This window comes from Vigna unguiculata, chromosome 4, assembly GCF_037176805.1.
Source record: "Vigna unguiculata cultivar grain cowpea cultivar isolate G323 ecotype 2 chromosome 4, ASM3717680v1, whole genome shotgun sequence".
NCBI lineage: Eukaryota > Viridiplantae > Streptophyta > Magnoliopsida > Fabales > Fabaceae > Vigna > Vigna unguiculata.
In genome coordinates, this window is record NC_140795.1 from 47474690 (window position 1) to 47502662 (window position 27973).

Below are 27973 nucleotides of genomic sequence, written 5' to 3' on the forward strand. Positions count from 1 at the left end.
TTAACTTTTGATGGAAATTAAATTAGATAGTTTTTTTTATAAAGAAGTATAATATTAAATTTAAATGAATAATAAAATATAAAATTAAATATAATAAAGAATAAAAAAAATATTAGATATTTTTAATGTCTTCTAAGTTTCTCACATATTCTATATATCTTTCATTTTAAAATATTTTTTTTTTATTTTTTAAAATAATAAGTTAAACACAAATTCATTCTTTCTGCTCTCATCTTTTATATGTTCTCTTTTATTCTTAAGATAAAAAAGATAAATATCTTTTATCCCTTGATAGTAAAATATTAGTTTAATAGTTAATATATTTTTTTTCTCATAATTTTTTTGTATATTTATTTTTTTTACAAGTATAGAAGAAAAAGTTATATATTATATATTTTTTACAACTATTTTTTAGTTATGACTTGATTATCACATATATTTATTTTAGTAATTATGTCTCTATTTTTTATTAAATTTTGATAAATTTCTTTTAGTCTTAAATTTTTTTTAAATAGGTATATTGATGAAAAATAAAATAATAAATTCATTTTTTTAAGTAATAAAAGGGAAGATATCCATGCAAATGAAAACAAAATAGATGACTTCTTTACATACTTTCAAGCATAATATTAAGGATCCAATTGTTGAATTAGACCAACCATTTCTTTAGATTCGAATAGTGATAGATGATGAGTTTCATATTAAGTCTTTTGAACTTATACCAGGAAAAATGTTCTCAAGTATAAGAGTATCTAATGAGTGAAAGAGATGAAATTAGAAAAATTTATTTAAAATGGGTTCTATATTAAATACATCTTCAAAACTATGATTTTTCTAAGGAGAAACATTCAAGAAAATTTCAATATTAGATTATATATACTTTTGTTATATTAGTGACGATGACTAAATATATAAATTTTGAGTATATTATTCTGATCCTTTCAAACTTTCTGGTCAAAATCTGTCACTGATTCAATCATAATGAATAACTTCATTTTTGTTTTCATAATGTTTTTCTTATTACATGGTACTACTAGAATATTTGATTATTGGAAGATTGCACAAACTTGACCACCCAAATTCTATTATGAAAATCCCTGTTATGAAAAATTATTAAAGTTCACTATACAAGGTCTGTGACTATCCAACAATTTCTTCCCATGGCCATTTAATTGTAAATATAATAAACTACTTCCGAATTCTTAAGTAAAGTTTCCACATAAAATTATGAATATAATATTATTTTGATATGATATTGAAAAGGAGATACATTTTATTTTCCGTGGTGTGTGAGTACAATATAAATTATATCATCTCAATCGTAATTAAAAAAATTAATTAAAAAAATTAATCGCAAATTGTGATTGAAATAGCCATCGAATAGTGATAATCGCAAATTAGTGACTAAAATAACTATCAAATTAGTATACGATGATATTTATTTGTATAGTGATCAAATTAAGAACTAAATTTTTGGTCGCTAAATATAATGCTTCAACCACCAAATCAACTAATAATCTAGATGTCCGCTAAATAAACGTAACATGTTCGACTAGTGGAAATTTCTAATAACTAAATAACTAAAAGTTTTATGTTTCACCCCTCCGATTCTAATTCTAAAGATCTCAAATCTTCTAATAATCTAGATGCTAGCTAAATCAAGGTAACATATTTAACTAGTTGGAACTTCAATATACATTAAACATGATTTAAATATGTAGTATTATGTTAATATATGATTTATTTATGTTAATATATGGTTAAATTTTAAAGTCAGAGTAACAAGAATAAAATGTCTTGATCAGGAGGAAGAGGAAAACGAAGAAGAGAAGAAGGCCTAAGGAGCACATGGCAATCTCAAAGTTAAGGATTAGGATGTAGTGAGATTTTCTTTAAGATTAAAAGAAGTACTCTACTCACGAAACTCATGAATGTATATTGTGACAGACAATTGAAGTAAGAAAATTGATGCGTTGAAAAAGTGACGTTAGTTTAGATTTTATGATTAAACTATTTAGATGCATATAAAGAATAATAAATATCCAACAAAATATATTGCTAATTAAAAAATAAGTTCATTTAAAATATAATTATTACTCTTACAATCTTTTTACTGTTTTTTAGTATTTTCACATTAGCTATTAATTGATGTAATATGTTGTACAGGTCATGGAAATCAAACTCTGTCTGAAGATTTAGAGCACCTGTTTCCTTTTTTTTTTTCAAAATACTTTTAATTTTTGTATGAAAATCTTTGACACTTTTTATTTTTTTTATTTCTTTTAGACAAATTAATACTCCCCATAGATAAACATAAATACAATCGTTTAATATTTCTTACTAACAATAAGTTTAAGAAAAATCACTTTGGCGATTCCTTAATTCAAATAGTTCATTTAAAATGTTTAACTTTTGTATAAAAGAATATAAACAACTAAGATTTGAATATTGGTGCCCCAAGTCCAATGAAAAAATGACAATAAAATAAATAATAATAATAATTCCAAAATGAAATACAATTTACATTACAAAAATAATGACTTTCATGTGAATTTGAAAAAAATAATGATATTTTGACTTTGATCCACTTTTAATTTACCACTTCAATTACTTTTAGATCATCACACATTATAGAATGATGGGAAAATAAATAATTGAAGCATGATGGGAATGGTAAATTAACAGTAGTATAAAAAAACTCAAATTTCTAAATTTCTAAAATTGCATTTTTTTTTACAAAATGGGAACTATAACTCTTTTGTTACTTTTGTCAATCACATTTTGAGTTAAAAAAATAAAGTAATAATATTTTTGTGTATGTTCTTCGAATGTGGTATAAAATTGTAAATTAGACACGCAAAATAATTCCATTTAAAAAATATAAAACCTAGTTAACTAACCAAAAAAATCGACAAGTATTTTATTATTTTAAGCAAATTTCAATAAGCTTTGATAGGCTAGAATTTAACAAAAGAAATAAATAAACATACTTTACAATGACACAACTACGCGTACACACATAAACTCAAATACATTGAACTAAGACTGAATACACATAGGTCGAAATAAGTGCCAGACAAGATACACACATATTAATTCGAACTTAACAAAAGATAGATCTAAATAGAACACATAAATATCGAAATTGCATCAATGAGGAACACGAAGGTAAAGAGGAACATGATTGGGTGAGTTTGGGAGTGAATCCCAAACGGAGAAAGCACTAGAAGAGTTCAGCCATTTGTGTGTCATTTCAGGATAGTGACGATCAATCACATCTTTCAAACTCTCAGTTGTGTTCACCCATTCAAGTCCCTTTTTAGTGTATGTTTCTTCATTATAGTTGCTTGTGAAGAACCTATCAGCTTCTAGCCTCCTGCAAATCGACAAAAAAGTTTCACTCATTGTTGTTATAATCAATTTTTCTTGAAGAAACATTTTACAACAGACATATTAGTATTTCGATTTTATTCTTTTTACCTGCTTGCCATAAGGAGGAATATTACAAAAGCTGTCTCACTGATTGCAAAACCCTTTATTTTCTTCTCTGCCATGAGACCTACAAGTAGATCAAGTTCTTCAACATCATCTCCATATACCTCTTCCAATACTTCAATTGCTTCCTTGTCATCAGTTAGATCTTCCCACTTTGTGATAGGTATCAATAGTAATGCCCTCCTAAACTGGTTGTATCTAGGCACATTCCTTTCTCTATCCCTGTAAACTGCATCATAATTTTAGGGTTAATAACTAAATATAGTATATATATATATATCTTAAGATTAAAACTATACATAAACTTTTATATATATCTTACTTTCAAGAGCAGCTAGGTCCACAAGTTCAGACCTTTCTGTACCATCCACGTTCTGTGGTACAAGATCTCTAAGCCATTCTGGATAATTCCAAAGCTCTAATGCCCCACAAGCTTGGTGACCCATTGACACAAGCTGTATTGCAACTCCTATTTCTGATAATGTCTTCTCTCCTGGTAGTCCAATCAAGTTTTTCATAGGGATTCTATGATACCAAATGGAGAAAGTTTGTCATTAAACATTTATTATTGAGATATTAAAATGCCTAAAATTTTGAGATAATCTAACTTTATAGCTATTAAACACACCCTAAACGGAAAGAGAAATGATTAATCTAAAAAATAAGAACAATTCTGAAAAACAATATAAGTTACTGAAGAATTCAATATCAATTTAAGTGGTGTAAATTAGTTTAAGAATTCTTATTATTATAAATAGAAACAGATAATATTTTGGGGAAAAGAAAGGTCTGGGTATGATTTTATTATCTTACTCTTTGATTACTGGTGGAGATTTGTTTGGCCCTGGAGTTGCAGATATGTCTCTCAGTTGCAGGTTATCAGGCAGGAGTGAGTGCATTCTATAGACACTCACAAATTCTTCTGTCAAAGAGTATTTGACACCATGATTTTCTGGCTTCTTCATACCAACAAAACCTCCCAGGATGGACCCACCAACATGTCCAAATGTATCCTTAAACTTCTTCCCCAACAACCCATACCTCAAAAATAAACAATAATTTCAAAAAAATTAGAAATAAATTACACTTCATTTATAAATTAAAAAAAACAGCTTAAAGTATTATTTCAGTAGATAAACTGTGTGAGAAATTGTGTGGTGTTGAGAGGCTTACCAATTGATACGCATCCCTGCGAGTAGAGTATCGGTTTTAAGAAGCTCCACAGTCCAATCAATGGTGTGAATCTTTGCGATCACAGCTGAAGTCACCAATCTTGCATGGCGATAAAGTTCTTCATCATTCAGATCAGGGTAATATTTCTGAAAGAGTGCAATAAGTTAGCATCTTCTTTTCAGTAATGAGTTTTGTTTTTAAAGTTTAAAATAAGATTGGTCATTCTTTTATCCATGATGAAATTTGTGATTATTATACCTTGAGAGAATCACAAACTGCATTGTGTTCTTGAATGAAAAGGGACTGCAGAGTTGAAACACCAGCCCAACTGTTGCGGACGTCACCTGCAACTGCTGTTCCATTTTCGTTATGCACAAGGTTTCCATCCTTTGATATCTTTACCTTTCCATCTTTGAAAGTCCTCACTTTCTGTAAAACTTCTCCATTGCTTCCATACACAACACTTGCATCCCTATTGCACCAACGAAATCCACACTTAATGGAAATGTCTTTTTTTTTCTTTATTTAGCAACTCATTGTGTTGATAAACTTAAAAAGTACACTTGAATCACAATATAGCCATCACTGTCAAAACCATAATATATAGGTGAGATCTGATCCGCATTTTAAAAACTGATTTTTCTGAAATTAAGCTAGTCATAAGAAGTATGAATGATAAACTTATCAACATTAACTTTTAACTTTTTCTCAGGCAAAGTGTAGCAGAAATCTAACCACCAAGGTGTTCGAATGTTTAATGATCCGGATTTGATCTCATAGAATCCAGTGGGAACAGTAGGAATTTCCTTAGTCTTGAAGAATTTGAAAGATTTTAGAGGGCATTGGCTTGAAACTTCTTTTGGTGCAGTGAGTTCAATCTACATATATGTATCACAATTCCGTGAACAGATTAAATATCTTCTTCTGTATATCTCAACAAAAAAGCTCATTATGTGCAGTTATCACACAAATATATTTTTTAATGGACAAATATAAATTGTTTTATATTTGACATTTAAAAGTAATATTGAAATAAGTTTTAGAAATTGGTTACAGGGTCATAGATTTAGGACCTGTTTGGTATCCTCAAGATGATCGATCCAATCGTGAATCATAAACTGAATCCAAGAAGCTGCAATCACATTGAATTGCTTCCCTGTGTCCTTGTATTTCCTCCTGGCTAGTAGTTTTGTGGCTACCACCGTTGGATCAGGCTTCAATAGCTGCACACACACAAAACTATGCCTTCAACATCACAGGAACAAAGTTATGTAAGAACTCAACAAACTAACACTCATAAAATGAAACAAATGAAACTACAAGTTCACCTAGTGGTAAAAAAGCTGATATTTTATGAAATTCATTAACTAGCTTTATGTATGTATATGATTGATTGTGGACCTTTTTCTTCTGATCAACAGGGAGCATATTTCTGCCAAAGAAAGTGCCTTGGCTGCCAGCAACTTCATTGAACCTAACCACCGTTGGTGTTGTTCCAACGTTAAAGAGGTTGTACTCTTGGTGAAGGTGACGTCTAATAGCCAGATACAATAGCCCTAACAAAACAGGTAGACGAGGCCATATCCCCAGCTTGTCAATGGAATGAACAATCTGCATAAAACAGACTCAAAACCCTCACAAATGCATTGAATACAGATGATATGATACTGTCACTAAAGTAACAACAATTAATGTTATGATGATAAGATGTAGAGGGAATTGTATACAATGAAGAGAAAAGCATCTATCATGGCCATTTTGGCCACTGCTTCATGGAAGTCTTTGTAGATGAACTTGTAAAGAACATTTGAGAAAATGTTTCTGATGGGACCCGTTATCACAGACCACATGTTTGCCAGAAGATATAATTAATGAATGTGTATAGTTTTCTAAGGTTGCATTTGTATTTATAGGCTCTTAAAGTTTTACTTTCAATTATGCATCGTGGCTGAGGCTGAACTCAGCACTATTTGCTTGTCCTTTTGTGTGGAGAATGTTACAAAATTTCATCATATAACAAAAATAATTTTGATTACTTCCATACCATCTTTGTCCTGCATTTCTCTCTCATTGCTTCTAATATTCTTTCTCTGTTGATCAGGTTTTAATATTATTTTTCTCTGCTTTATAGGAAAATGAACAAAATTGTTAAAAATGGTTAAATGAAAGACGCAATCCATAAAAATATCTTTAAAATTAGATAAGTGTGAGCTTAGTGAGGTTGCAGTATTGATTGAGTGGGAGTGTGATCGGTAACTGTGGCGGTGGAACAGAGACGTGGAGCAGTGGAAAGCAGTGTGAGAAAGAGAGTGAATTCGGAAGCGTAAAAGTGCATTCCGGAATAGAGGTGGATGAGTTCCAGAATTCATAATCCGGTTAAATTTCGGAAAGTGAAAACAAGTTCTTACCTTAGTGGTGGTGGTAACGATGGTCAACCGCAATGCTTGTCACCGGTGATCCAACAGAAACGCCAGAAAGGGGAAGCGAGAGCGGAGCACTAAGCGGAAAGATCAGGCGAAGAAGAAAAAGAAAGAAAGAAATTGGTTTAAATTTCAAAACGGTAACGTTTGATTGGTGCAGGTTGAAATTTGCGGGGTGCAAGAAGCAATTGCCTTATATATTCGCGAGGTATAGAATGTGATGAAATAACCAAAATCCTTTCTGTTAGAAAATTTTAGAGAATAATTTATACATTAATTAGGATCGAAAATTTACAAAAATAGAACTAATTTATAAGAGTAAATTAATTATTTAAGTTTTAAATTTCACATAAGAAAAAAGTAAAAATTTGAAATTTACTCTCTATTTCATATCTTTTTCCAGTTCAATAATTTATATTTATAATTTTATAAACCGCTATCTAAATTGGTGGTATTAACTATTTTTATTTCTAAAATTAGTTTTTAAATGAGAATTTTCTTGTAATGTCTTTAGAAAGGCATGATTAGTTAAGTGACTGGGCCGACTGAAGGGGAGAAGGGTCGGCTGGACAAGGTCTTGGCAGTCTCCGAACAGCTACTAAAGAAAAAAGAGGTGGAATCATTCTTGCCGGCTGGGTTGGTTGAGCTGGATTGGTTGAGGGCTGGCTTGGCGGATTTGAAGGCTGCCAGCGACTTGTCCCTCATTCTTCACATTCACGACCTTCCACCCCTTGTAATCAAAACCCATCGACAACATGATCTCTACACAAACACAAATCAAACATCAACACACAAAATTAGAAACTACAATTACAAAACATAATACCAAACCGGGCCATAACTCAACCACCAGCCTTACCCTCAAAATACGCATCAGGGTCCTAGCGTCAAGAACATACAATAGTTGCTTAACTTCCAAGGGTCATGGAAGTTACTGGATTAGCTCAATTCCCATAGCCTTCTCGACGCCTTGACAAAACCCCAACTGTTAGGGTGCAACTGGCTCGACGCCACGGATGTTGTGCTCAAAAGATTGACCTCAAATTCAAACAAGGGAAACGACACGTTGAACTCCTGAAAGAACTCGTAAACATAGGTATCTACCCCATCCTTATATGAGAAACACAAAAACACCTTGTCACTCTACGAGTAAGGTAGGGCAATCAAACCCTTCAGACAGAACTTAAACGTTGGTATCAACTCAGAAAGTTTCACCAGAGATTGATACTCAGACGCGTAGGATGCTACTTCATCAAACACCCAATTATACCTAGGGTTCGCAATTTGATTATTAAGAAATTTATCGATGAAATGTTGTTTCAAAGTTTTTTTTTATTTGAAATTATAGTAACACATTTGAGAATAAAATTTTGTTTAATTAATAAAATCAAAATGTAATAAAGTTCATTTTTTAAACTTGTTTAATTAGCTCATTTGAGACTATAAATAAATATCAAGAATTCATTTATTTTTCATGAAAAATTGAATAACTTCATCTTTGCTTTCGTATTACATAATTTGATCATTGAAAGATTGTACAAACTTGACCGCCAAGATTCTATTATAAAAATCTCTCCGGGACAATAAAAGAAAAATCAATAAATTTAACTATAGATGGTCTATGACAATCCAACCAATTTCATCACATAACCATCTAATTATAAATATAATAAACAATTAGAGAATTATGATGTAAAGTTTCTATTTAAATTTATGAATATAATAGTATTTTGAAATGATATTGGAAAGATTATACCTTTTAATTTACATGGTGAATATGACATAAATCATATAATCTCAATTACAAGAGAAAAAATTGGTCAAAAATTATGATTGAAATAACCACCTAATAATGGTCACAAATTAGTGACCGAACTACCAATTGCATTAGTGTATATTAACATTTATTTATATAGTGACTGAATTAGTAACTGAAAATTTTGTGACGGGAGAATCTCGGAGTTTTAGAGTCCTCCATTTTTAATTCTAGTGATATTATTTATATCGTACTTACCACTTTATAAAATTAAATATATCATTTTTCCAATATCATGGCAAAATATTATTGTATTCGTAAATTTAAATGAAAACTTTACACCAAAATTCTCAATAAGTTATTAGATTTATAATTAGATAATCGTGAGAAGAAATTGTTAGATGATCATAAACCATATATAATGAACTTTATTGATTTTGCTTTTGTTGTCATGGAGAGATTTTCATAATAGGATCTTGATGGTCAAGTTTGTGCAATTTTTCAATGACCAAATCTTCTAGTAATACAATGTAATAAAAAAAATTAAGTAAAAATAAAATTATTTATTACGATTTAATATTCATAGAGAATAAACACACTATTGATCTCTATTTATAATCTCATATATCTTGCAAAAACTAATTAAACAAACTTAATAAATAAGCTTTATTAAATTTTGTAATTTGTTAATTGAACAAAATTTCATTCTAGAATGTGCTACTATAATTTGTATCAACATAACAAATTATTGTTCTGACCCGACCCAAGTCCTTTCGGCAACATCGTTAAAAACAATCATCGCATTCACAAGGTACTGTCCGCTTTTGAGCGTATCACACCCAATAGTCTTACATCGCTAAAAAGTCGAGGCCTAAGACGTTTTAAATACCCTTCCTCCTTCCACCCACCGAGATGTCTATTAAGGACAAAACCGTGACATAGTCTTACTCTAAAGTGGACAAACAAACCATCAACTTAGAAGTATATATATATATATATATATATATATATATATATATATATATATATATATATATATATATATATATATATTATTAACATAATTTTAACGGATGATTTTTTTTTTTTTATAAATTCTTAGACATAACATAAATTATAATAAAGACTCTAATCAATCATAAACAAAGTTGAGAGACATATGCCTTGTTCTTTGTCAAAAAGTAAAACAATATTATTAAAAACTTTTAATTAAGTCATAGAAGAATGTTAAATTTATATCCTAACAATCAGCCTTCCTACATAATAATTGAAATTACAAAGTGAGATTTAATTTAGAACACAAGGAATTTGTTAAATTCATGCCAATGAAAAAGAATTATAGTTACATTTAATCAAATATACTAATTATTGAACATAAACATTAATAATTGCATTTAATCAAATTTACTCAAGAATTCTTAATTCTAAAGTAAATTTTAGTTTGTGATTTTGTTAATTTTTCTCTAATTATCTTAATTAGTCTAAGCCAATTTTTAATGTGCATATCACCTTTTCAATTAGTGTTTTTAGGTTCTATTATATGTGATAATACAATTCACTTGAGAGTCTAACGTGGATTATTTTGTGTGTAGTGATATTATGTGCAGTGAGCAATTCGAACCAGTTGCACTTGGCTGGGACTAAGCTGTTGTCAACGTGATTTGAAGAAGCTTTGAACTTGGTAAAGTCTCTTAATATTAATGTTCAATAATTTGTATATTTGATTAAATGCAATTATAATTTTATTTTTCATTGGTATGAATTTAATAATGTTCCTTGTGTTTTAAATTAATTCTCAGATATTTTGTAATTTCAATCATTATTCACTAGGATTGGTTTTCATAGATATAAATTTAGCATAATTCCATGAATTAATTAAAAGTTTTTAATAATATAGTTTTACTTTTTGACAAAGAACAAGATATATGTCTTCCATGTTGCATGAGTTATCTTTATTATTGATCAGAGTCTTTATTAGCATTCTTTCTATGTCTACCAATTTAAAAAAAATACATAAGTTGAAATTATTTATAATTTATAATGATAATATATACACATATTCAATTTGAATATTAAGAAAGTCACATATGAAATGTGAGAAACAATATACTTCATAGTTTTTTTTTTCTTTTATTTTGATACAAATTATAGTAACACATTCTAGAACAATTTTTTTAATTAATAAATTACAAAATTTAATGATGTTCATTTGTTAAGCATGTTTAATTAGCTCTTACAAGATATGAGATTATAAATCAACATTTCATTTATTCTATATGAACATTAAATCGATTTAAATAAATAATTTCACTTTTATTTTCATAATGTTTTTCTTATTATATAATCTACTAAGGATTCGATCACTGGAAAATTGCACAAACTTGGTCAACAAAATTATATTACAAAAATCTATCACTACAACAAAAGCAAAATCAATAAAGTTCACTATACATGATTTATGACCATGAAATTTTTTTTCTCCACAACCATCTAATTATAAACCTAATAAACTACCAGAGAATTTGATGTAAAATTTCCATTTAAATTTATGAATATAATAGTACTTTGATATGATATTGAAAAGATGATACATTTTATTTTACGTGAGAGTATGATATAAATCATATCATCTCAATTGCAACAGAAAAAGTTGGTTGGAAATATATGACTGATATAACCACCTAATAGTGGTCACAAATTAGCGTATATTAACATTTATTTATATAGCAACTAAATTGCAATAAAATATTTGTTGTGGTCACAGAATATAAGTTTTAGAGTCCTCCATGTCTAATTCAAGTGATATGAATGATATTACGACTCCTATTTTTTTTACTCTTATTACTTACTCTTTTATGTGACTTAGTATGAAACATCGATTAATATACTATTCTCTTTTTTTTCGAAAGAATCAATAGTCCACACTAAGTCACGTCAAAAAATAAAAGATAGGAATTAAAAATTGGGAGTCATAATATCATTTTTCTATTTCCTATTATTTATATTGTACTCAACACCTTGTAAAGTAAAGGGTATCATCTTTCCAATAACATATCAAAATATTACTGTATTCATAAATTTAAATGAAAACATTATGACTGAATTGTCTAATAGTTTATTAGATTTTTAGCTAAATGGTTGTGAGAATAAATTGTTGGACGGTCATAAACTATGTATAGTAAACTCTATTACTTTTGTTTTTGTAGTCATGAAGAGACTTTCATAATAGAATCCTGGTGACCAAGTTTATGCAATCTTCCAATAATCAAATCCTCTAATAATACTATATAATAAGGAAACAATTATAAAAACAAAAATGAAGTCATTCATTATGATTGAATGTTCATGGAGAATGAATGAAGTATTGATCTCTATTTATAGTCTCATGTATTTTTTTAGAGCTAATTAACCAAACTTACAAATGAGTTTTATTAAATTTTGTAATTTGTTAATCGAAACAAATTTTATTCTAAAATGTTTTAGTATAATTTAAATCAAAATAAAAAACTATCAACAATAATTTTTTCCCACATTTCATTGGTTATTTTCTTAATTTTCAAATTGAATATATATATATATATATATATATATATATATATATATATATTATCGATTTAATTTTAAAGTATAAATAATTTTAACTTATGATTTTTTTTAACTTTTAGATATAGGATGAATCCTTATATAGATCCTGATCAATCGTATACATAGTTCATGCTTCCAAAGCATGAGCAAGACATATACTTTGTTCTTTGTTTTAAAGTAAAACAATATTAATGAAATTTTTTAATTAATTATTGAAAACATGTTAAATATATATATATATATATATATATATATATATATATATATATATATATATATATATATATATATATCCATGAAAACAAAGTCTTTGTATATAATAATTAAAATTACTAAATATATGAGATGTATAGTATTTGGGTATATTAGGATAGCTATAAAAATAAGTGTCAGATATTTTGTAATTAAGAAAGTTCCAAATGAAATGTGAGAAAAAGATATAATTCCTAATGAAATGGGAGAAAAACATATAGTTCAATGTTTTTTTTTTTTTTATTTTGATATAAATTATAGTAACACATTTTAGAATAAAATTTTGTTTAATTAAAAAAAAAATCAAAATGTAAAAACGTTCACTGTTTAAATTTGTTTAATTAGCTCTTACAAGATGTATGAGACTATAAATAGCTATTAATAATTCATTTATTCTCCATGAATAGTGAATAACTTCATTTTTCTTTCATAATGTTTTTTTTTTATTTGATGGTTCTACCAAAGGATTTGATCATCAAAAGAGTGTAAAAATTTGGCCACCAAGATTCTGTAACAAAAGTCTTTTTATGACTACAAAAACAAAATCAATAAAGTCTATTATACATGGTTTATGACCATCTAACAATCTCTTCTCACGACATTCTAATTATAAATTTAATAAATTATTAGAAAATTCTGACATAATGTTTTCATTTAAATTTATAAATACAATAATATTTTGATATGATATTGGAAAAATGATACCTTTTTATTTTATAAGGTGGTGAGTATGATATATATACTCTCACATAAAAAATATATATCATATTTTCAGTATTATATTAAAATATTATTGTATATATAAAATTTAAATGAAAACTTTATGTCAAAATTTTCTAATAGTTTATTAGATTTACAATTAGAGTGTCATGAGAAGAAATTGTTGGATGGTTATAAACCATGTATAATAAACTTTATTGATTTTGTTTTTGTAATTATAAAGAGACTTTTATGACAGAATTATAGTGGCCAAGTTTTTGCAATCTTCCAATAATTAAATCCTCTAGTAATACCATGTAGTAAAAACAACATTATAAAAGAAAAAATGAAGTTAGTCATTATGATGGAATGCTAATGGAAAATGAATTAACTATTGATCTTTATTTATAATCTCGTGTATTTTTTTAGAGCTAATTAAACAAACTTAACAAATGAGTGTTTTTAAATTTTGTAATTTGTTAATTGAACAAAATTTTATTCCTAAATGTTTTACTATAATTTGGTATCAAAATAAAAAACTATCAACATTTTTTTTCCCACCATTTCATTACTTACTTTCATAATATTCAAATTGAATATATATTATCGATTTAATTTTAAAGTATAAATAATTTCAACTTATGATTTTTTCAACTTTTAGACATAGGATGAATCCTTATAAAGATCCTAATCAATCATAAACATAGTTCATGCTTCCAAAGCATGAGCAAGACATACTTTGTTCGTTGTTTTAAATTAAAAAAATATTATTAAATTTTTTTAATTAATTCTTGAAAGTATCTTAAAAATATATATATATCCATGAAAACAACTCCTCGTATATAATAATTAAAATTACAAAATATCTAAGATTTAATATAGAACACAAAGAGTGTTTATAGTCATCCTAATATACATAAATACTATACATATTGTACATTATAGTGTATACAGTGTCATAATCATATCGAAAATGATGTTTAAATCGTAAGAGTCAAATGATGTTTCTTATATGCGAGATCAGTATCAAGTAGAACCGTGACTTAAAGGATTAATAAGAGATCTCCTAGCAAAGTCACACGCACCACAAAAATGAACTCAGAAAAACGCAACCGGTACAATCCATAATGAACAAATAATCAATGATTTTCCAGAACCTCACTCCAACAACCAAAAGCATCCTTCCATTGAAAACTGGTCACGTCACCAACATTCAAAATAGGCTTCCTCCGATTCCAAATAAAACTCACAGAATCATAAAAACATGTACCAACTAAAATCATATCCATCCAAAAATTATGAAACAAAATGGTAAGCAGTGAATTTGATAGAGAGCAAGGCCAGGAGAGGATCGGGCTTACCTGAGAACGGTAGAGGCACTCCGGCAAGGGTTAGGCGGTGCGGAGAAGACGAACCTTGATGGTGGAGTGTATGAAGAGTGAAAATGGAGTGGATCCTGGATACATTATAAGAAGAGAAAACTGAAAAGGTATTAGATTGTAAAGATGAGAAGTCATGTATTATGAGTGATGGTGCCCATGTGTTGTGCCGGTGACAAATTTCACAATTGCGGGAAGAAGAAAGAAAAAGTAAAAGAAAGATTGTTCTCCCAAAATTAGCTTATATCTCTTTCTTTCTTTCTATTTCTATTATTTTATATATCACTTCACTATAATTATTGTCCTTACCAAAATAGTAATTATAAAACGAAATATTGTTGTATTATTTGTTTATATCATTAAAAATCAATTATCAAGACATAACTAATGAAAATAAATTATCAATAAAAGAAAGATTATACATGATGAAATTATAGTGAAAACTCATGAATGCATGTTGTGACAGACAATTGAAGCAAGAAAACTGATGCGTTGAAGAAGTGACATTAGTTAACATATTATGATTAAACTATTTAAATACATATAAAGAATAACAAATATTTAACAAATATTTTGCTAATTAACCAAATGTAAAAACTTTTGTCATTAAGCATTTATAACAGTTCAGTAGTCATTGACTATGATAAGATTTTATAGTCATACTCTTCGATTACTGGTAGAGATTTGTTTGGGCCAGGAGTTGCAGATATGTCTCTCAGTTGCAGCTTATCAGGTAGGAGTGGGTGCATTCTATAGACACTCACAAATTCTTCGGTTAAAGAGTATGGGACACCATGATTTTCTGGCTTCTTCAAACCAACTAATCCTCCCAAGATGGATCCACCAACATGTCCAAATGTTTCCTTAAACTTCTTCCCCAATAGCCCATACCTGAAATATAAACAATAATTTCAAAAAAAATACAAATAAATTCTTTTACATTTTCAATACAAATTAAAAAAAACAGTGAGAAAATTGTGTGGTGCTGAGAGGCTTACCAATTGCCACGCATCCCTGCAAGTAGAGTATCAGTTTTAAGAAGCTCCACAGTCCAATCAATGGTGTGAACCTTTGCAATCACAGCTGAAGTCACCAATCTCGCATGGCGATAAAGTTCTTCGTCATTCATATCAGGGTAATTTTTCTGAAAGATTGCAATGAAAAACAGGTATATTTAGTTAGTGTTTTCTCTTCATTAATAAGATTGGTTAATGTTTTTTTTCCATGATGAAATTTATGATCATTATACCTTGAGAGAATCACAAACTGCGTTGTGTTCTTGAATGAAAAGGGATTGCAGAGTTGAAACACCAGCCCAACTGTTGCGGATGTCACCTGCAATTGCTGTTCCATTTTCGTTATGCAGAAGGTTTCCATCACTTGATATCTTTATCTTTCCATCTTGGGAAGTCCTCACTTTCGCTAAAACTTCTCCATTGCTTCCATACACAGCACTGCGGAGACGAACCTTGATGGTGGAGTGTACGAAGAGTGAAAATGGAGTGGATCTGTACGTTATAAGAAGAGAAAATTGAAAGGGCCTTAGAGTGTAATGATGAGAAGTCATGTATGGTCTCTCATTATGAGTGATGGTGCCCACGTGTAGTGCTCGTGACAAATTTCTGGGGGAAGAAGAAAGAAAAAGTAAAAGAAAGATTGTTCCCCAAAAATTAGCTTATATCTCTTTCTTTCTTTTCTATTTCTATTGGTTTATATATCACTTCACTACAATTATTGTTCTTACCAAAATAGTAATTATAAAACGAAATATCATTGTATTATTTGTCTATATCATTAAAAATCAATTATCAAGACAAAATTAATGAAAATAAATTATCAATATAATTATTAATATAACCGTTCCAACTAAAAGAAAGAAAGATTATACATGAAATTATATATCATGAAAACTCATGAATGCATGTTGTGATAGATAATTGAAGCAAGAAAACTGATGCGTTGAAGAAGTGACATTAGTTAACATATTATGATTAAACTATTTAAATACATATAAAGAATAACAAATATTTAACAAATATTTTGCTAATTAAAAAAATAAGTTCTTTTAGAATATAACTATTACTCTTTATTTTATTTTTTTAGTGTTTTATTGTTTTCACATTGGTTATTAATTGATGTAATATGTCATACATTTTCTACATTGTTGGTATCCACATCGACAATTTAACCGATGTAATGGGTAAAAATAACCCGTGTAAAATATAGTTTCTAGTACTAGTGACTCTGCAAAAATAAAATTTTCTTATTTGACAATAAATTTCATGATGAATAACATTCAGAAATATATTGGTAGGTACAGTTGTAATCTCATTAATGTTTTAATGATATATGTTTGTTGGAGTTTTATTTCATTAATTTAATATTTAAAATTAATTTAATTAATTGAATACGTGACAAAGATAATAAGCAAAGAAAGTTTATAGTAATTTATAGGTATAAATACACATTTGGTACCCAAACTTTTTTGGAAAGTTCAATGTGGTACCCGAACTTTAGGAATATTCAATTTGGTACCCCAATTTTCTAAAGAGGTTCAATTTGGTCCTCTCCGTTAAGTTGGAGTTAACACCGTGTCCGTACAGGACACGTGTTAAGCCATGAAATTTTTATTTTTTTTAATTTTTTTCAAAAAATTAATTTTTTTCAAAAAATTAAAAAAAACTGCCACGTGTCAGTTTATCATCGTGCCACGTGGCAGCTTACAAGCATGACACGTGGCAGTGTAATAGTTGTTTTCAATTTAGTACCCCAATTTAAATTTTTTGTTCAATTTAGTACCCCAATTTTTTAAAATCATTCAATTTCGTCATCTTCCATTTGAGACCAAATTAGTAAATAAGCTTAATTACAACCTATATATACATGTTACAATAACTTTTTATAATATATATACATCAAATCATTTCACCTAAATACTTAAATTATTTTATTTTTTTCATTTTAACCTTTGTAATTTTTTATACATAAAATTTTTTACACTTGTAAAAAATAAAATAATTTGAATATTTAGGTGTAGTGATTTGAGATATAAATTCAAAACAATTATTTTAACATGTTTATATAAATTATAATTAAGCTTATTTACTAATTTGGTCTCAAATAGGAAAGGACGAAATTGGATCATTTTAAAAAATTTGGGTACTAAATTGAACCAAAAATTTAAATTGGGGTACTAAATTGAAAATAACTATTACACTGCCACGTGTCATGCTTGTAAGCTGCCACGTGGCACGATGATAAACTGACACGTGACAGTTTTTTAATTTTTTTGAAAAAAAATTAAAAAAAAAAAGAAATTTCATGGCTTGACACGTGTCCTGTACGGACACGGTGTTAACTCCAACTTAACATAGAGGACCAAATTGAACCTCTTTAGAAAATTGGGGTACCAAATTGAACATTCCTAAAGTTCAGGTATCACATTGAACTTTCCGAAAAAGTTTGGATACCAAATGTGTATTTATACCTAATTTATATTAGTAAGAATGTTAGGAAGATTAAAAAGGATGTATAACCAAAGAAATTGTACATATAAACAATATAAACAATGATGCATATTTTTGTATTTTTTATTTGCTCACTCAATTAAATTTTTTGATATCGCTTAAGAATTATATTTAGTCTTATTATAATAAAATTTTTAATTTATTGATTCTGTTAATATAAATAATTATATTCAATCAAGCTAATTAAAATATTACAAATTAATTACAACATTAATAAACTATTTATTTTATTAATTTTTTGAATTATTTTATTAATATAAATTACTTAAAATTTTGAAAGGTTAAATATAAAATTATGAAAATAAAGTGTTGAAGTCGTGCTGACCATGCGACTTCAATAAAAAATATATATATATATATATATATATATATTAATATTAGACCATTTTAATTAAAAATAAAATTTAACTCTATTATGATAGTTAAAAATATACATGACATATCACTATTACTTAAAATCTTACTATAACATTTGTAGTCATAATTGACACAATAAATGTGTAAATTATTATAAAAGTGTCACAATGTCATTTATTATGACAGACAAATTACAATTGTCACAGTGTGTTTTGCAGATATTACAAAAACATTATTATGTCACTTATCATGATAGGTGCACTAACACAAAATAAACGATTAACGTCTATGAATTTACGTTTAATATAGAAGAATCAGATATTAAAAATGACCGGTGGCAAACTTGTAAACAAGTGATCAATTTTTTACGTCTGGCGTCCTAGAGTCAGACGTAAATATCGCAGTTTACATCTGATTGCATAAGGTTACACGTAAATTTATGTTTGACGCCTTATGGTCAGACATAAATTTACATCTGACTGGGTAAAGTCACACATAAATTTACGTCTGACAATAGGGCATCAGACGTAAACGCTAAAATTTATATTTCAGATCTTCTTCTCCTGTGGCTTCGACTGTGTTAAAGGGTTAATTTTTTATGGTTTTCGTGGTGCGCATAGGTGACGACATTATCAAGCAATTTCAAAGGTTTGTTTTTTCTTTGATTCCATTTTTTGTGTACCTCCATTTACGTGGTTCTCCCTTTTTTTTCCCGAAACGTTGAAACCCTCCCATTTTGTGCATAGGCGGTGAAGGACACTGCTATGTGATGGCAGAAACAGTGTTTGCTCCAAGTACAACAGCGACACGACAATGGGTCTCCTTCCAAGAGGAGCGACGACGAAAGTATTTTCACCCAACTATAGTGACTACGAGAACTACAGTGGTGTTTCTCCATACCAAAAGCTTGATTTTTGCATTTTTCTTCTATGTTTTCTCTCATAAAATTTGGTTTATATTAGATGTGTTAGGTTTGTGTAATTTTACATTATAATGTGAAGAAGAAGAATGAGAGAAAGAAGAAGAAGAAGAAAAGAAAAGGGAGAACAAGGAGAAGGAGAAAAAGGAAGAAGCGAAGGAGGAGAAGACGAACAAATTTGATGTAGATTTGAAAAAAAAAAAAAATTATGTTTGTTACTTTTGTAACAGACGTAAATTTACGTCTATCATAAACGCAACACACGTACATTTACGTCTCCCGATGTTACGTGTGACCTACCATAGACGTAAAAAGCCTAAAATAATATATTAGTGGTGGATTAGAACCGTCATAATAATAAGCTGTCATAAAATCATGTTTTTCACTACTTTGATACAAGGTTTTCTAGTTGCACCAGATAGATTTTTTTTCATCAATGTGGCCATTGAGAAACTCTATCTTGATATCCATTTAATGGAGCTCTAAATCATAATAAACAACAAGAGTTGCGATTGTTCTAAAAGAGTCTTTCGGTGAAATTGAAGACAAAATCTCTTTAAGCCAATATCTTCTTTTTTGGTATATCCCCTAGCCATAAACGAACCTTATACCTTTCTACGTTACCTTTGTAATCTCACTTGGTCTTAAACGTCCATTTGCAAACAATGAGTTTGACACATTATGACAAGTTCTCAAACCTTGTTGTCTTATATGAACATATTCATTTCTTCAATCAACTTTTTTGAGTTTGAATCTTGTTTAGCTTGATGGAAGTTTATTGGGTCATCTTCCTTCATTCCATTATTTTCGTCGTGTTCATGAAAAAATACCACATAATCAATTAGAATAACACTTCTCATTTTTCTGGTGGATGTCTACAAAGGGGTTGGTTTATAAAATATGGTTTCTCGAGGATTTTATGATCGAATATAATAACTTTAGATTGTTTTATTCCATTGAAAATAAATGTAAATTGTTTACCTCTCCATAAACTGATTTAATAACGTTTATTTTTAGATTATAACTTTTATTTATAACTTCTTGTAACACTTTTTAAAGTAAGTGCGTATTTTCTTTTTACATTAATATTTTTTATTTAAAATAGTTCATTAGATAGAGGTTGTTTATAAAAGCTTAATGACTATATATAATTAATAACGAATGAATGTATACATTTGAGTTAATAAAAGAAAGTAATAATATTTTTATGTGTCTTCTTTGTATGTGTAATAAAATTATAAATTAGTAAAAATAATCCCCTTTAAAATATAGGAAACCTAGTTAACTAAGACAAGAATATTACTTGATCAAATTTCAAGAAGTTTTAAATAGACTAGAACATCAACAAGTGAAATTAATAAACACACTTTAAAAAGACATAATTGGGTACACTTTTATTCTGTTCTTGAAGACTTCAAGATTCAAACAAACTAGAGTACTCACTAACAAACTCAAACACATAAATATCGAAATTGCATTTAACGAGGAAAACGAAGGTAAAGAGGAACATGATTGGGTGGGTTCGGACGTGAATCCCAAACTGAGAAAGCACTAGAAGAGTTCAACCACTTGTGTGTCATTTCAGGATAGTGACGATCAATCACATCTTTCAAACTCTCAGTTGTATTCACCCATTCAAGTCCCTTTTTAGTGTATGTTTCTTCATTATAGTTGCTCGTGAAGAACCTATCAGCTTCTAGCCTCCTGCAATGGACAAAAAAGTAAAACTCATTGTTGTTATAATTAATTTTCATTGAAGAAACATTTTCTAACAAACATATTGGTATTTTGAATTTTATTCTTTTTACCTGCTTGCCATAAGGAGGAATATTATAAAAGCTGTCTCACTGATTGCAAAACCCTTGATTTTCTTCTCTGCCATGAGACCAACAAGTAGATCAAGTTCTTCAACATCATCTCCATATACCTCTTTCAATACTTCAATTGCTTCTTTCTCATCAGTTAGATCTTTCCACTTTGTGATAGGTATCAATAGTAATGCCCTCCTAAACTGGTTGTATCTAGGCACATTCCTTTCCCTATCCCTGTAAACTGCATCATAATTTTAGGGTTAAATTAATATTATCAATCTGTCAGTAAATCGGTGGTCAACGTTAAGATTAAAACTATACACAAACTTTTAGATATATCTTACTTTCAAGAGCAGCTAGGTCCACATGTTCAGGCCTTTCTGTGCCATCCACGTTCTGTGGTACAAGGTCTCTTAGGAACTGTGGATAATTCCAAAGCTCTAACGCCCCACAAGCTTGGTGACCCATAGACACAAGTTGTCTTTCAACTCCTATTTCTTTTAATTTCTTCTCTCCTGTTAGTCCAATCAAGTCTTTCATAGGGATTCTACAATACCAAATGGAAAAACTTTTGTCATTAAGCATTTATAACAGTTCAGTAGTCATTGACTATGATAAGATTTTATAGTCATACTCTTCGATTACTGGTAGAGATTTGTTTGGGCCAGGAGTTGCAGATATGTCTCTCAGTTGCAGCTTATCAGGTAGGAGTGGGTGCATTCTATAGACACTCACAAATTCTTCGGTTAAAGAGTATGGGACACCATGATTTTCTGGCTTCTTCAAACCAACTAATCCTCCCAAGATGGATCCACCAACATGTCCAAATGTTTCCTTAAACTTCTTCCCCAATAGCCCATACCTGAAATATAAACAATAATTTCAAAAACAATACAAATAAATTCTTTTACATTTTCAATACAAATTAAAAAAAACAGTGAGAAAATTGTGTGGTGCTGAGAGGCTTACCAATTGCCACGCATCCCTGCAAGTAGAGTATCAGTTTTAAGAAGCTCCACAGTCCAATCAATGGTGTGAACCTTTGCAATCACAGCTGAAGTCACCAATCTCGCATGGCGATAAAGTTCTTCGTCATTCATATCAGGGTAATTTTTCTGAAAGATTGCAATGAAAAACAGGTATATTTAGTTAGTGTTTTCTCTTCATTAATAAGATTGGTTAATGTTTTTTTTCCATGATGAAATTTATGATCATTATACCTTGAGAGAATCACAAACTGCGTTGTGTTCTTGAATGAAAAGGGATTGCAGAGTTGAAACACCAGCCCAACTGTTGCGGATGTCACCTGCAATTGCTGTTCCATTTTCGTTATGCAGAAGGTTTCCATCACTTGATATCTTTATCTTTCCATCTTGGGAAGTCCTCACTTTCGCTAAAACTTCTCCATTGCTTCCATACACAGCACTGCGGAGACGAACCTTGATGGTGGAGTGTACGAAGAGTGAAAATGGAGTGGATCTGTACGTTATAAGAAGAGAAAATTGAAAGGGCCTTAGAGTGTAATGATGAGAAGTCATGTATGGTCTCTCATTATGAGTGATGGTGCCCACGTGTAGTGCTCGTGACAAATTTCTGGGGGAAGAAGAAAGAAAAAGTAAAAGAAAGATTGTTCCCCAAAAATTAGCTTATATCTCTTTCTTTCTTTTCTATTTCTATTGGTTTATATATCACTTCACTACAATTATTGTTCTTACCAAAATAGTAATTATAAAACGAAATATCATTGTATTATTTGTCTATATCATTAAAAATCAATTATCAAGACAAAATTAATGAAAATAAATTATCAATATAATTATTAATATAACCGTTCCAACTAAAAGAAAGAAAGATTATACATGAAATTATATATCATGAAAACTCATGAATGCATGTTGTGATAGATAATTGAAGCAAGAAAACTGATGCGTTGAAGAAGTGACATTAGTTAACATATTATGATTAAACTATTTAAATACATATAAAGAATAACAAATATTTAACAAATATTTTGCTAATTAAAAAAATAAGTTCTTTTAGAATATAACTATTACTCTTTATTTTATTTTTTTAGTGTTTTAGTGTTTTCACATTGGTTATTAATTGATGTAATATGTCATACATTTTCTACATTGTTGGTATCCACATCGACAATTTAACCGATGTAATGGGTAAAAATAACCCGTGTAAAATATAGTTTCTAGTACTAGTGACTCTGCAAAAATAAAATTTTCTTATTTGACAATAAATTTCATGATGAATAACATTCAGAAATATATTGGTAGGTACAGTTGTAATCTCATTAATGTTTTAATGATATATGTTTGTTGGAGTTTTATTTCATTAATTTAATATTTAAAATTAATTTAATTAATTGAATACGTGACAAAGATAATAAGCAAAGAAAGTTTATAGTAATTTATAGGTATAAATACACATTTGGTACCCAAACTTTTTTGGAAAGTTCAATGTGGTACCCGAACTTTAGGAATATTCAATTTGGTACCCCAATTTTCTAAAGAGGTTCAATTTGGTCCTCTCCGTTAAGTTGGAGTTAACACCGTGTCCGTACAGGACACGTGTTAAGCCATGAAATTTTTATTTTTTTTAATTTTTTTCAAAAAATTAATTTTTTTCAAAAAATTAAAAAAAACTGCCACGTGTCAGTTTATCATCGTGCCACGTGGCAGCTTACAAGCATGACACGTGGCAGTGTAATAGTTGTTTTCAATTTAGTACCCCAATTTAAATTTTTTGTTCAATTTAGTACCCCAATTTTTTAAAATCATTCAATTTCGTCATCTTCCATTTGAGACCAAATTAGTAAATAAGCTTAATTACAACCTATATATACATGTTACAATAACTTTTTATAATATATATACATCAAATCATTTCACCTAAATACTTAAATTATTTTATTTTTTTCATTTTAACCTTTGTAATTTTTTATACATAAAATTTTTTACACTTGTAAAAAATAAAATAATTTGAATATTTAGGTGTAGTGATTTGAGATATAAATTCAAAACAATTATTTTAACATGTTTATATAAATTATAATTAAGCTTATTTACTAATTTGGTCTCAAATAGGAAAGGACGAAATTGGATCATTTTAAAAAATTTGGGTACTAAATTGAACCAAAAATTTAAATTGGGGTACTAAATTGAAAATAACTATTACACTGCCACGTGTCATGCTTGTAAGCTGCCACGTGGCACGATGATAAACTGACACGTGACAGTTTTTTAATTTTTTTGAAAAAAAATTAAAAAAAATGACAACTTTCGCCGCCCTTTGAGGCCTCCGAACTGATATTAATATTTATTATTTATTTTATTACGGATACGTTCCCCGACACATTGAACATTGTGCATGCATGCATGTACGTCTGCACCCAAAATCCAACCATTACACAAGTTGCATTTTTTAAATTTAACTTCTTCTCCTCTTTTCATCTAAGTTATCTTCTTCTTTTTTTCTTTGATAAAATTAACTTTTAACTTTTGGCTCATGTAAAGTAGAAATCTTACCACCAAGGTGTTCGAATGTTTGATGATCCGGATTGGATCTCAAAGAATCCAGTGGGACTTTCCTTAGTTTTGAAGAATTTGAAAGAATTTAGAGGGCATTGGCTTGCAAATTCTTTTGGTGCAGTGAGTTCAATCTGCATATATGTATCAAAATCTCATAAATAAATGAAATATTTATATATATATAAATTGTTTTATATATGACATTTAAAAGTAATAATATTGAAATAAGTTTTAGAAACTGTCATAGATTTAGGACCTGTTCGGTATCCTCAAGATGATCGACCCAATCGTGAATCATAAACTGAATCCAAGAAGCTGCAATCACATTGAATTGCTTCCCCGTGTCCTTGTATTTCTTCCTGGCTAGTAGTTTTGTTGCTACCACCATTGGATCAGGCTTCGATAGCTTCGATAGCTGCACATATAAAAAACTTTCAAAATTCACCATCATCACTGGAACAAAATCATACAAGAACAAGTCAACAAACTATTATATAATACTCATAAACTGAAATTATAAGTTCATCTAGTAGTAAAAACAAAACTTATATTTTATGAAGTTCTATAACTAGCTTTATATATATATGATTGTGGACCTTTTCCTTCTGAGCAACAGGGAGCATGTTTCTGCCAAAGAAAGTGCCGTCACTGCCAGCATTTGCATTGAAAGGATCATTATATTTTCCATCATCTGTTCTGTATGGATAATCTGAAGGGTTAAACCTAACCCCAGTTGGTGTTGTTCCAACGTTGAAGAGGTTGTATTCTTGGTGAAGGTGACGTCTAGTAGCAAGATAAAATAGCCCTAAGAAAACAGGTAAGCGTGGCCATATCCCCAGCTTGTCAATGGAATGAACAATCTGCAGAAAACATACCCATTTCATGATTATCACTACTCAAAACCCTGATAATTATGCTGTGAAAACCTACTAGGTAATGAATATAGATGATGTCATAACACTAAAGTAACAAATATTCATGTAATGATGATAAGATGTAGAGGGAATTGGGTATATACAAAGAAGAGAAAAGCATCTATTATGGTCATTTTGGCCACTGCTTCATGGAAGTCATCGTGGATGAAGAGGTGAAGAACATTTGAAAAAACGTTTCTGATGAGATCCGTTATCCCAAACTTCATGTTTCCTAGATGATGTACAAAGCAAAGATAGAATTAATGAATGTGTATAGTTTTCTAAGGTTGCCTTGTATTTATAGGCTCTTAAAGTTTGGCTTCCGTTGCTGAGGCTGAACTCACCACATGTTCAAAACCCTAACGTGGTAATCATCGAAAAACAACTATTTGCTTGTCTTTTTCTGAGGAAAATGTTAGAAAACGACCTTTGATTACTTACATTTCGTTCTCATTTCCTCTAATCTTCTTTGTCATCAGGTTTTAATATTCTTTTTTCTCTCTTTTATAGTAAAACGAACATCATCATTTTTTTTATGAACAAAGTATTTGTATTTATATATATATATATTAATTATTATACAAAACTATGTACCCAGAGTTTGTATTGAATATGAACCCAGATTTTACTACAACATTATTGTATTCAATGAACGGTTTTAATAGTCTTTATCTCTTGCTTTTGAAAACTTCCAAGAGACTAGATTTGGTTTTCAGTTTACTTCTCATTTTAATGGCTCAATAAAATTCTAACATTTTCGTCTTTATATTTATTTGACAAATCATTTTCGCTTTAATCCTTACCCGCGCAGGCAGGTGTGTATAATTTTTTTTTAAATATCTATAAATTTTTTATATTTTAAAAATAGTAATTAAATGAGTAAAATTGAAAGAAACATAAAGTGTATATAGTTATAGATATATCTATAGATAAAATAAATTTTAACTATAAGTATTATTTAAATTTTTTTAACTATATGTAAAGAATTTTTTTAACATAAAGTGTAAGTATTATTTTAACTATATGTAAAGAATTTTTTTAATTATAAATTATTATTTAAATTTTAAAAAAAGTAGTTATTATAATAAAACTAAAAAATAATTTTTTATAAATAATTATTTAAATTTATAAAAGAAATATTAAAAGATAAAATTGAAAAAAATAAAAGAGGACACACAAAAAACTATCTTCTTTATATTTAAAAAAGTAGTTATTATGATAAAACTAAAAAAATACTTTTTATTATCAATAATTATTTAAATTTAAAAATAAAATTATTAAAAGATAAAATTAAAAAAATAAAAGAGAGGACACAAAAATAACTATCTTCTTTATATATATATATATATATATATATATATATATATATATATATATATATATATATATATACTAGTGTAAACACAGGCGCTATCGCGCCTGTGTGTACGCATTTTTTGAATTATATTAATAATTGATGATATTGTAATGTTATTAATTTAATAAACAAAATAACAAAATAAAAGTATATTTATAAAAAATAAAATAAAATGTACGGAGAAAATAAGAGAAAAATAACTGTTGATGAATAGTAAGAGAAAAAAAGAAAAAGGAGATAAGTAAATAATTTTATAAAAACTTGTAAAAGTAACCGTTAAATTTTAAAAATTTAATAAATAATTAAATTATAAAGGGTAAAGTTGGAATTATGAAATGTGGACACAAAAGAGGGAATCCCCTTTATATATAGTTATAGATATATATATATATATAAAGAAGATACAGATCATAACATAAACGTGATAAACCGATGAATGAAATGTATTTTTTTTATATAAAAACTAAAACAAATGAAAAGTAACATATAATATAGTTATAGATCATAACATAAACGTGAATGAAAAGTAACACATTAAGTAATTTATAATTGTTTTTAAAACTACGAGGATAATAATAAGGAGTGGGTTGCAGTATTTTATCCATTATTTGATTGGCAACGTTGGCTAATAATGTTATGTTTATAATTTAATTTTAAATGAAAAAGATACCTGACACAAAGTAAAAAACACAAGATAAATATTAGCGGGGAATTGTTTAATCATTGATCATAATTGTATTATAAATATAATGAACTTTATCAATTTTTTATCACTCCATCTGTTGTGATG

General features: G+C 28.5%; 3 protein-coding genes and 1 long non-coding RNA gene across 7 annotated transcripts; 1 reads left to right on the top strand and 3 right to left on the bottom strand.

The window, feature by feature from the left end:
* Window positions 1-3012: 3012 nt before the first annotated feature.
* LOC114182677 (alpha-dioxygenase PIOX-like) lies at window positions 3013-6530 on the bottom strand. Its single transcript, XM_028069591.2, has 10 exons — window positions 6396-6530; window positions 6070-6279; window positions 5742-5891; window positions 5404-5546; window positions 4927-5140; window positions 4669-4814; window positions 4309-4536; window positions 3818-4020; window positions 3481-3724; window positions 3013-3376 (listed from the first exon to the last, which is right to left on the bottom strand). Exons 1-10 carry the CDS (start codon window positions 6516-6518, stop codon window positions 3151-3153), a joined length of 1887 nt encoding a protein of 628 aa, XP_027925392.1. The 5' UTR covers window positions 6519-6530; the 3' UTR covers window positions 3013-3150.
* On the top strand, window positions 4652-6561 carry LOC114182678 (uncharacterized). 4 transcript variants are annotated; one of them, XR_014994669.1, is made up of 5 exons: window positions 4652-4805; window positions 4969-5046; window positions 5381-5535; window positions 5712-5939; window positions 6090-6561. It is a non-coding gene; the product is annotated as an uncharacterized LOC114182678 (long non-coding RNA). The 4 variants fall into 4 exon arrangements; XR_014994670.1 differs by having other exon boundaries at window positions 5725-6002; XR_014994668.1 differs by having other exon boundaries at window positions 5725-5939.
* A 7730-nt stretch (window positions 6562-14291) lies between these two features.
* LOC114180911 (alpha-dioxygenase PIOX-like) lies at window positions 14292-16378 on the bottom strand. Its single transcript, XM_085672110.1, has 4 exons — window positions 16009-16378; window positions 15758-15903; window positions 15423-15650; window positions 14292-14836 (listed from the first exon to the last, which is right to left on the bottom strand). Exons 1-4 carry the CDS (start codon window positions 16324-16326, stop codon window positions 14677-14679), a joined length of 852 nt encoding a protein of 283 aa, XP_085528236.1. The 5' UTR covers window positions 16327-16378; the 3' UTR covers window positions 14292-14676.
* A 4532-nt stretch (window positions 16379-20910) lies between these two features.
* On the bottom strand, window positions 20911-26076 carry LOC114181682 (alpha-dioxygenase PIOX-like). The gene is made up of 10 exons (XM_085672803.1): window positions 25931-26076; window positions 25509-25772; window positions 25169-25327; window positions 24908-25043; window positions 22594-22805; window positions 22343-22488; window positions 22008-22235; window positions 21718-21920; window positions 21371-21614; window positions 20911-21266 (listed from the first exon to the last, which is right to left on the bottom strand). Exons 1-10 carry the CDS (start codon window positions 26051-26053, stop codon window positions 21041-21043), a joined length of 1941 nt encoding a protein of 646 aa, XP_085528929.1. The 5' UTR covers window positions 26054-26076; the 3' UTR covers window positions 20911-21040.
* Between the last annotated feature and the right edge of the window lie 1897 nt (window positions 26077-27973).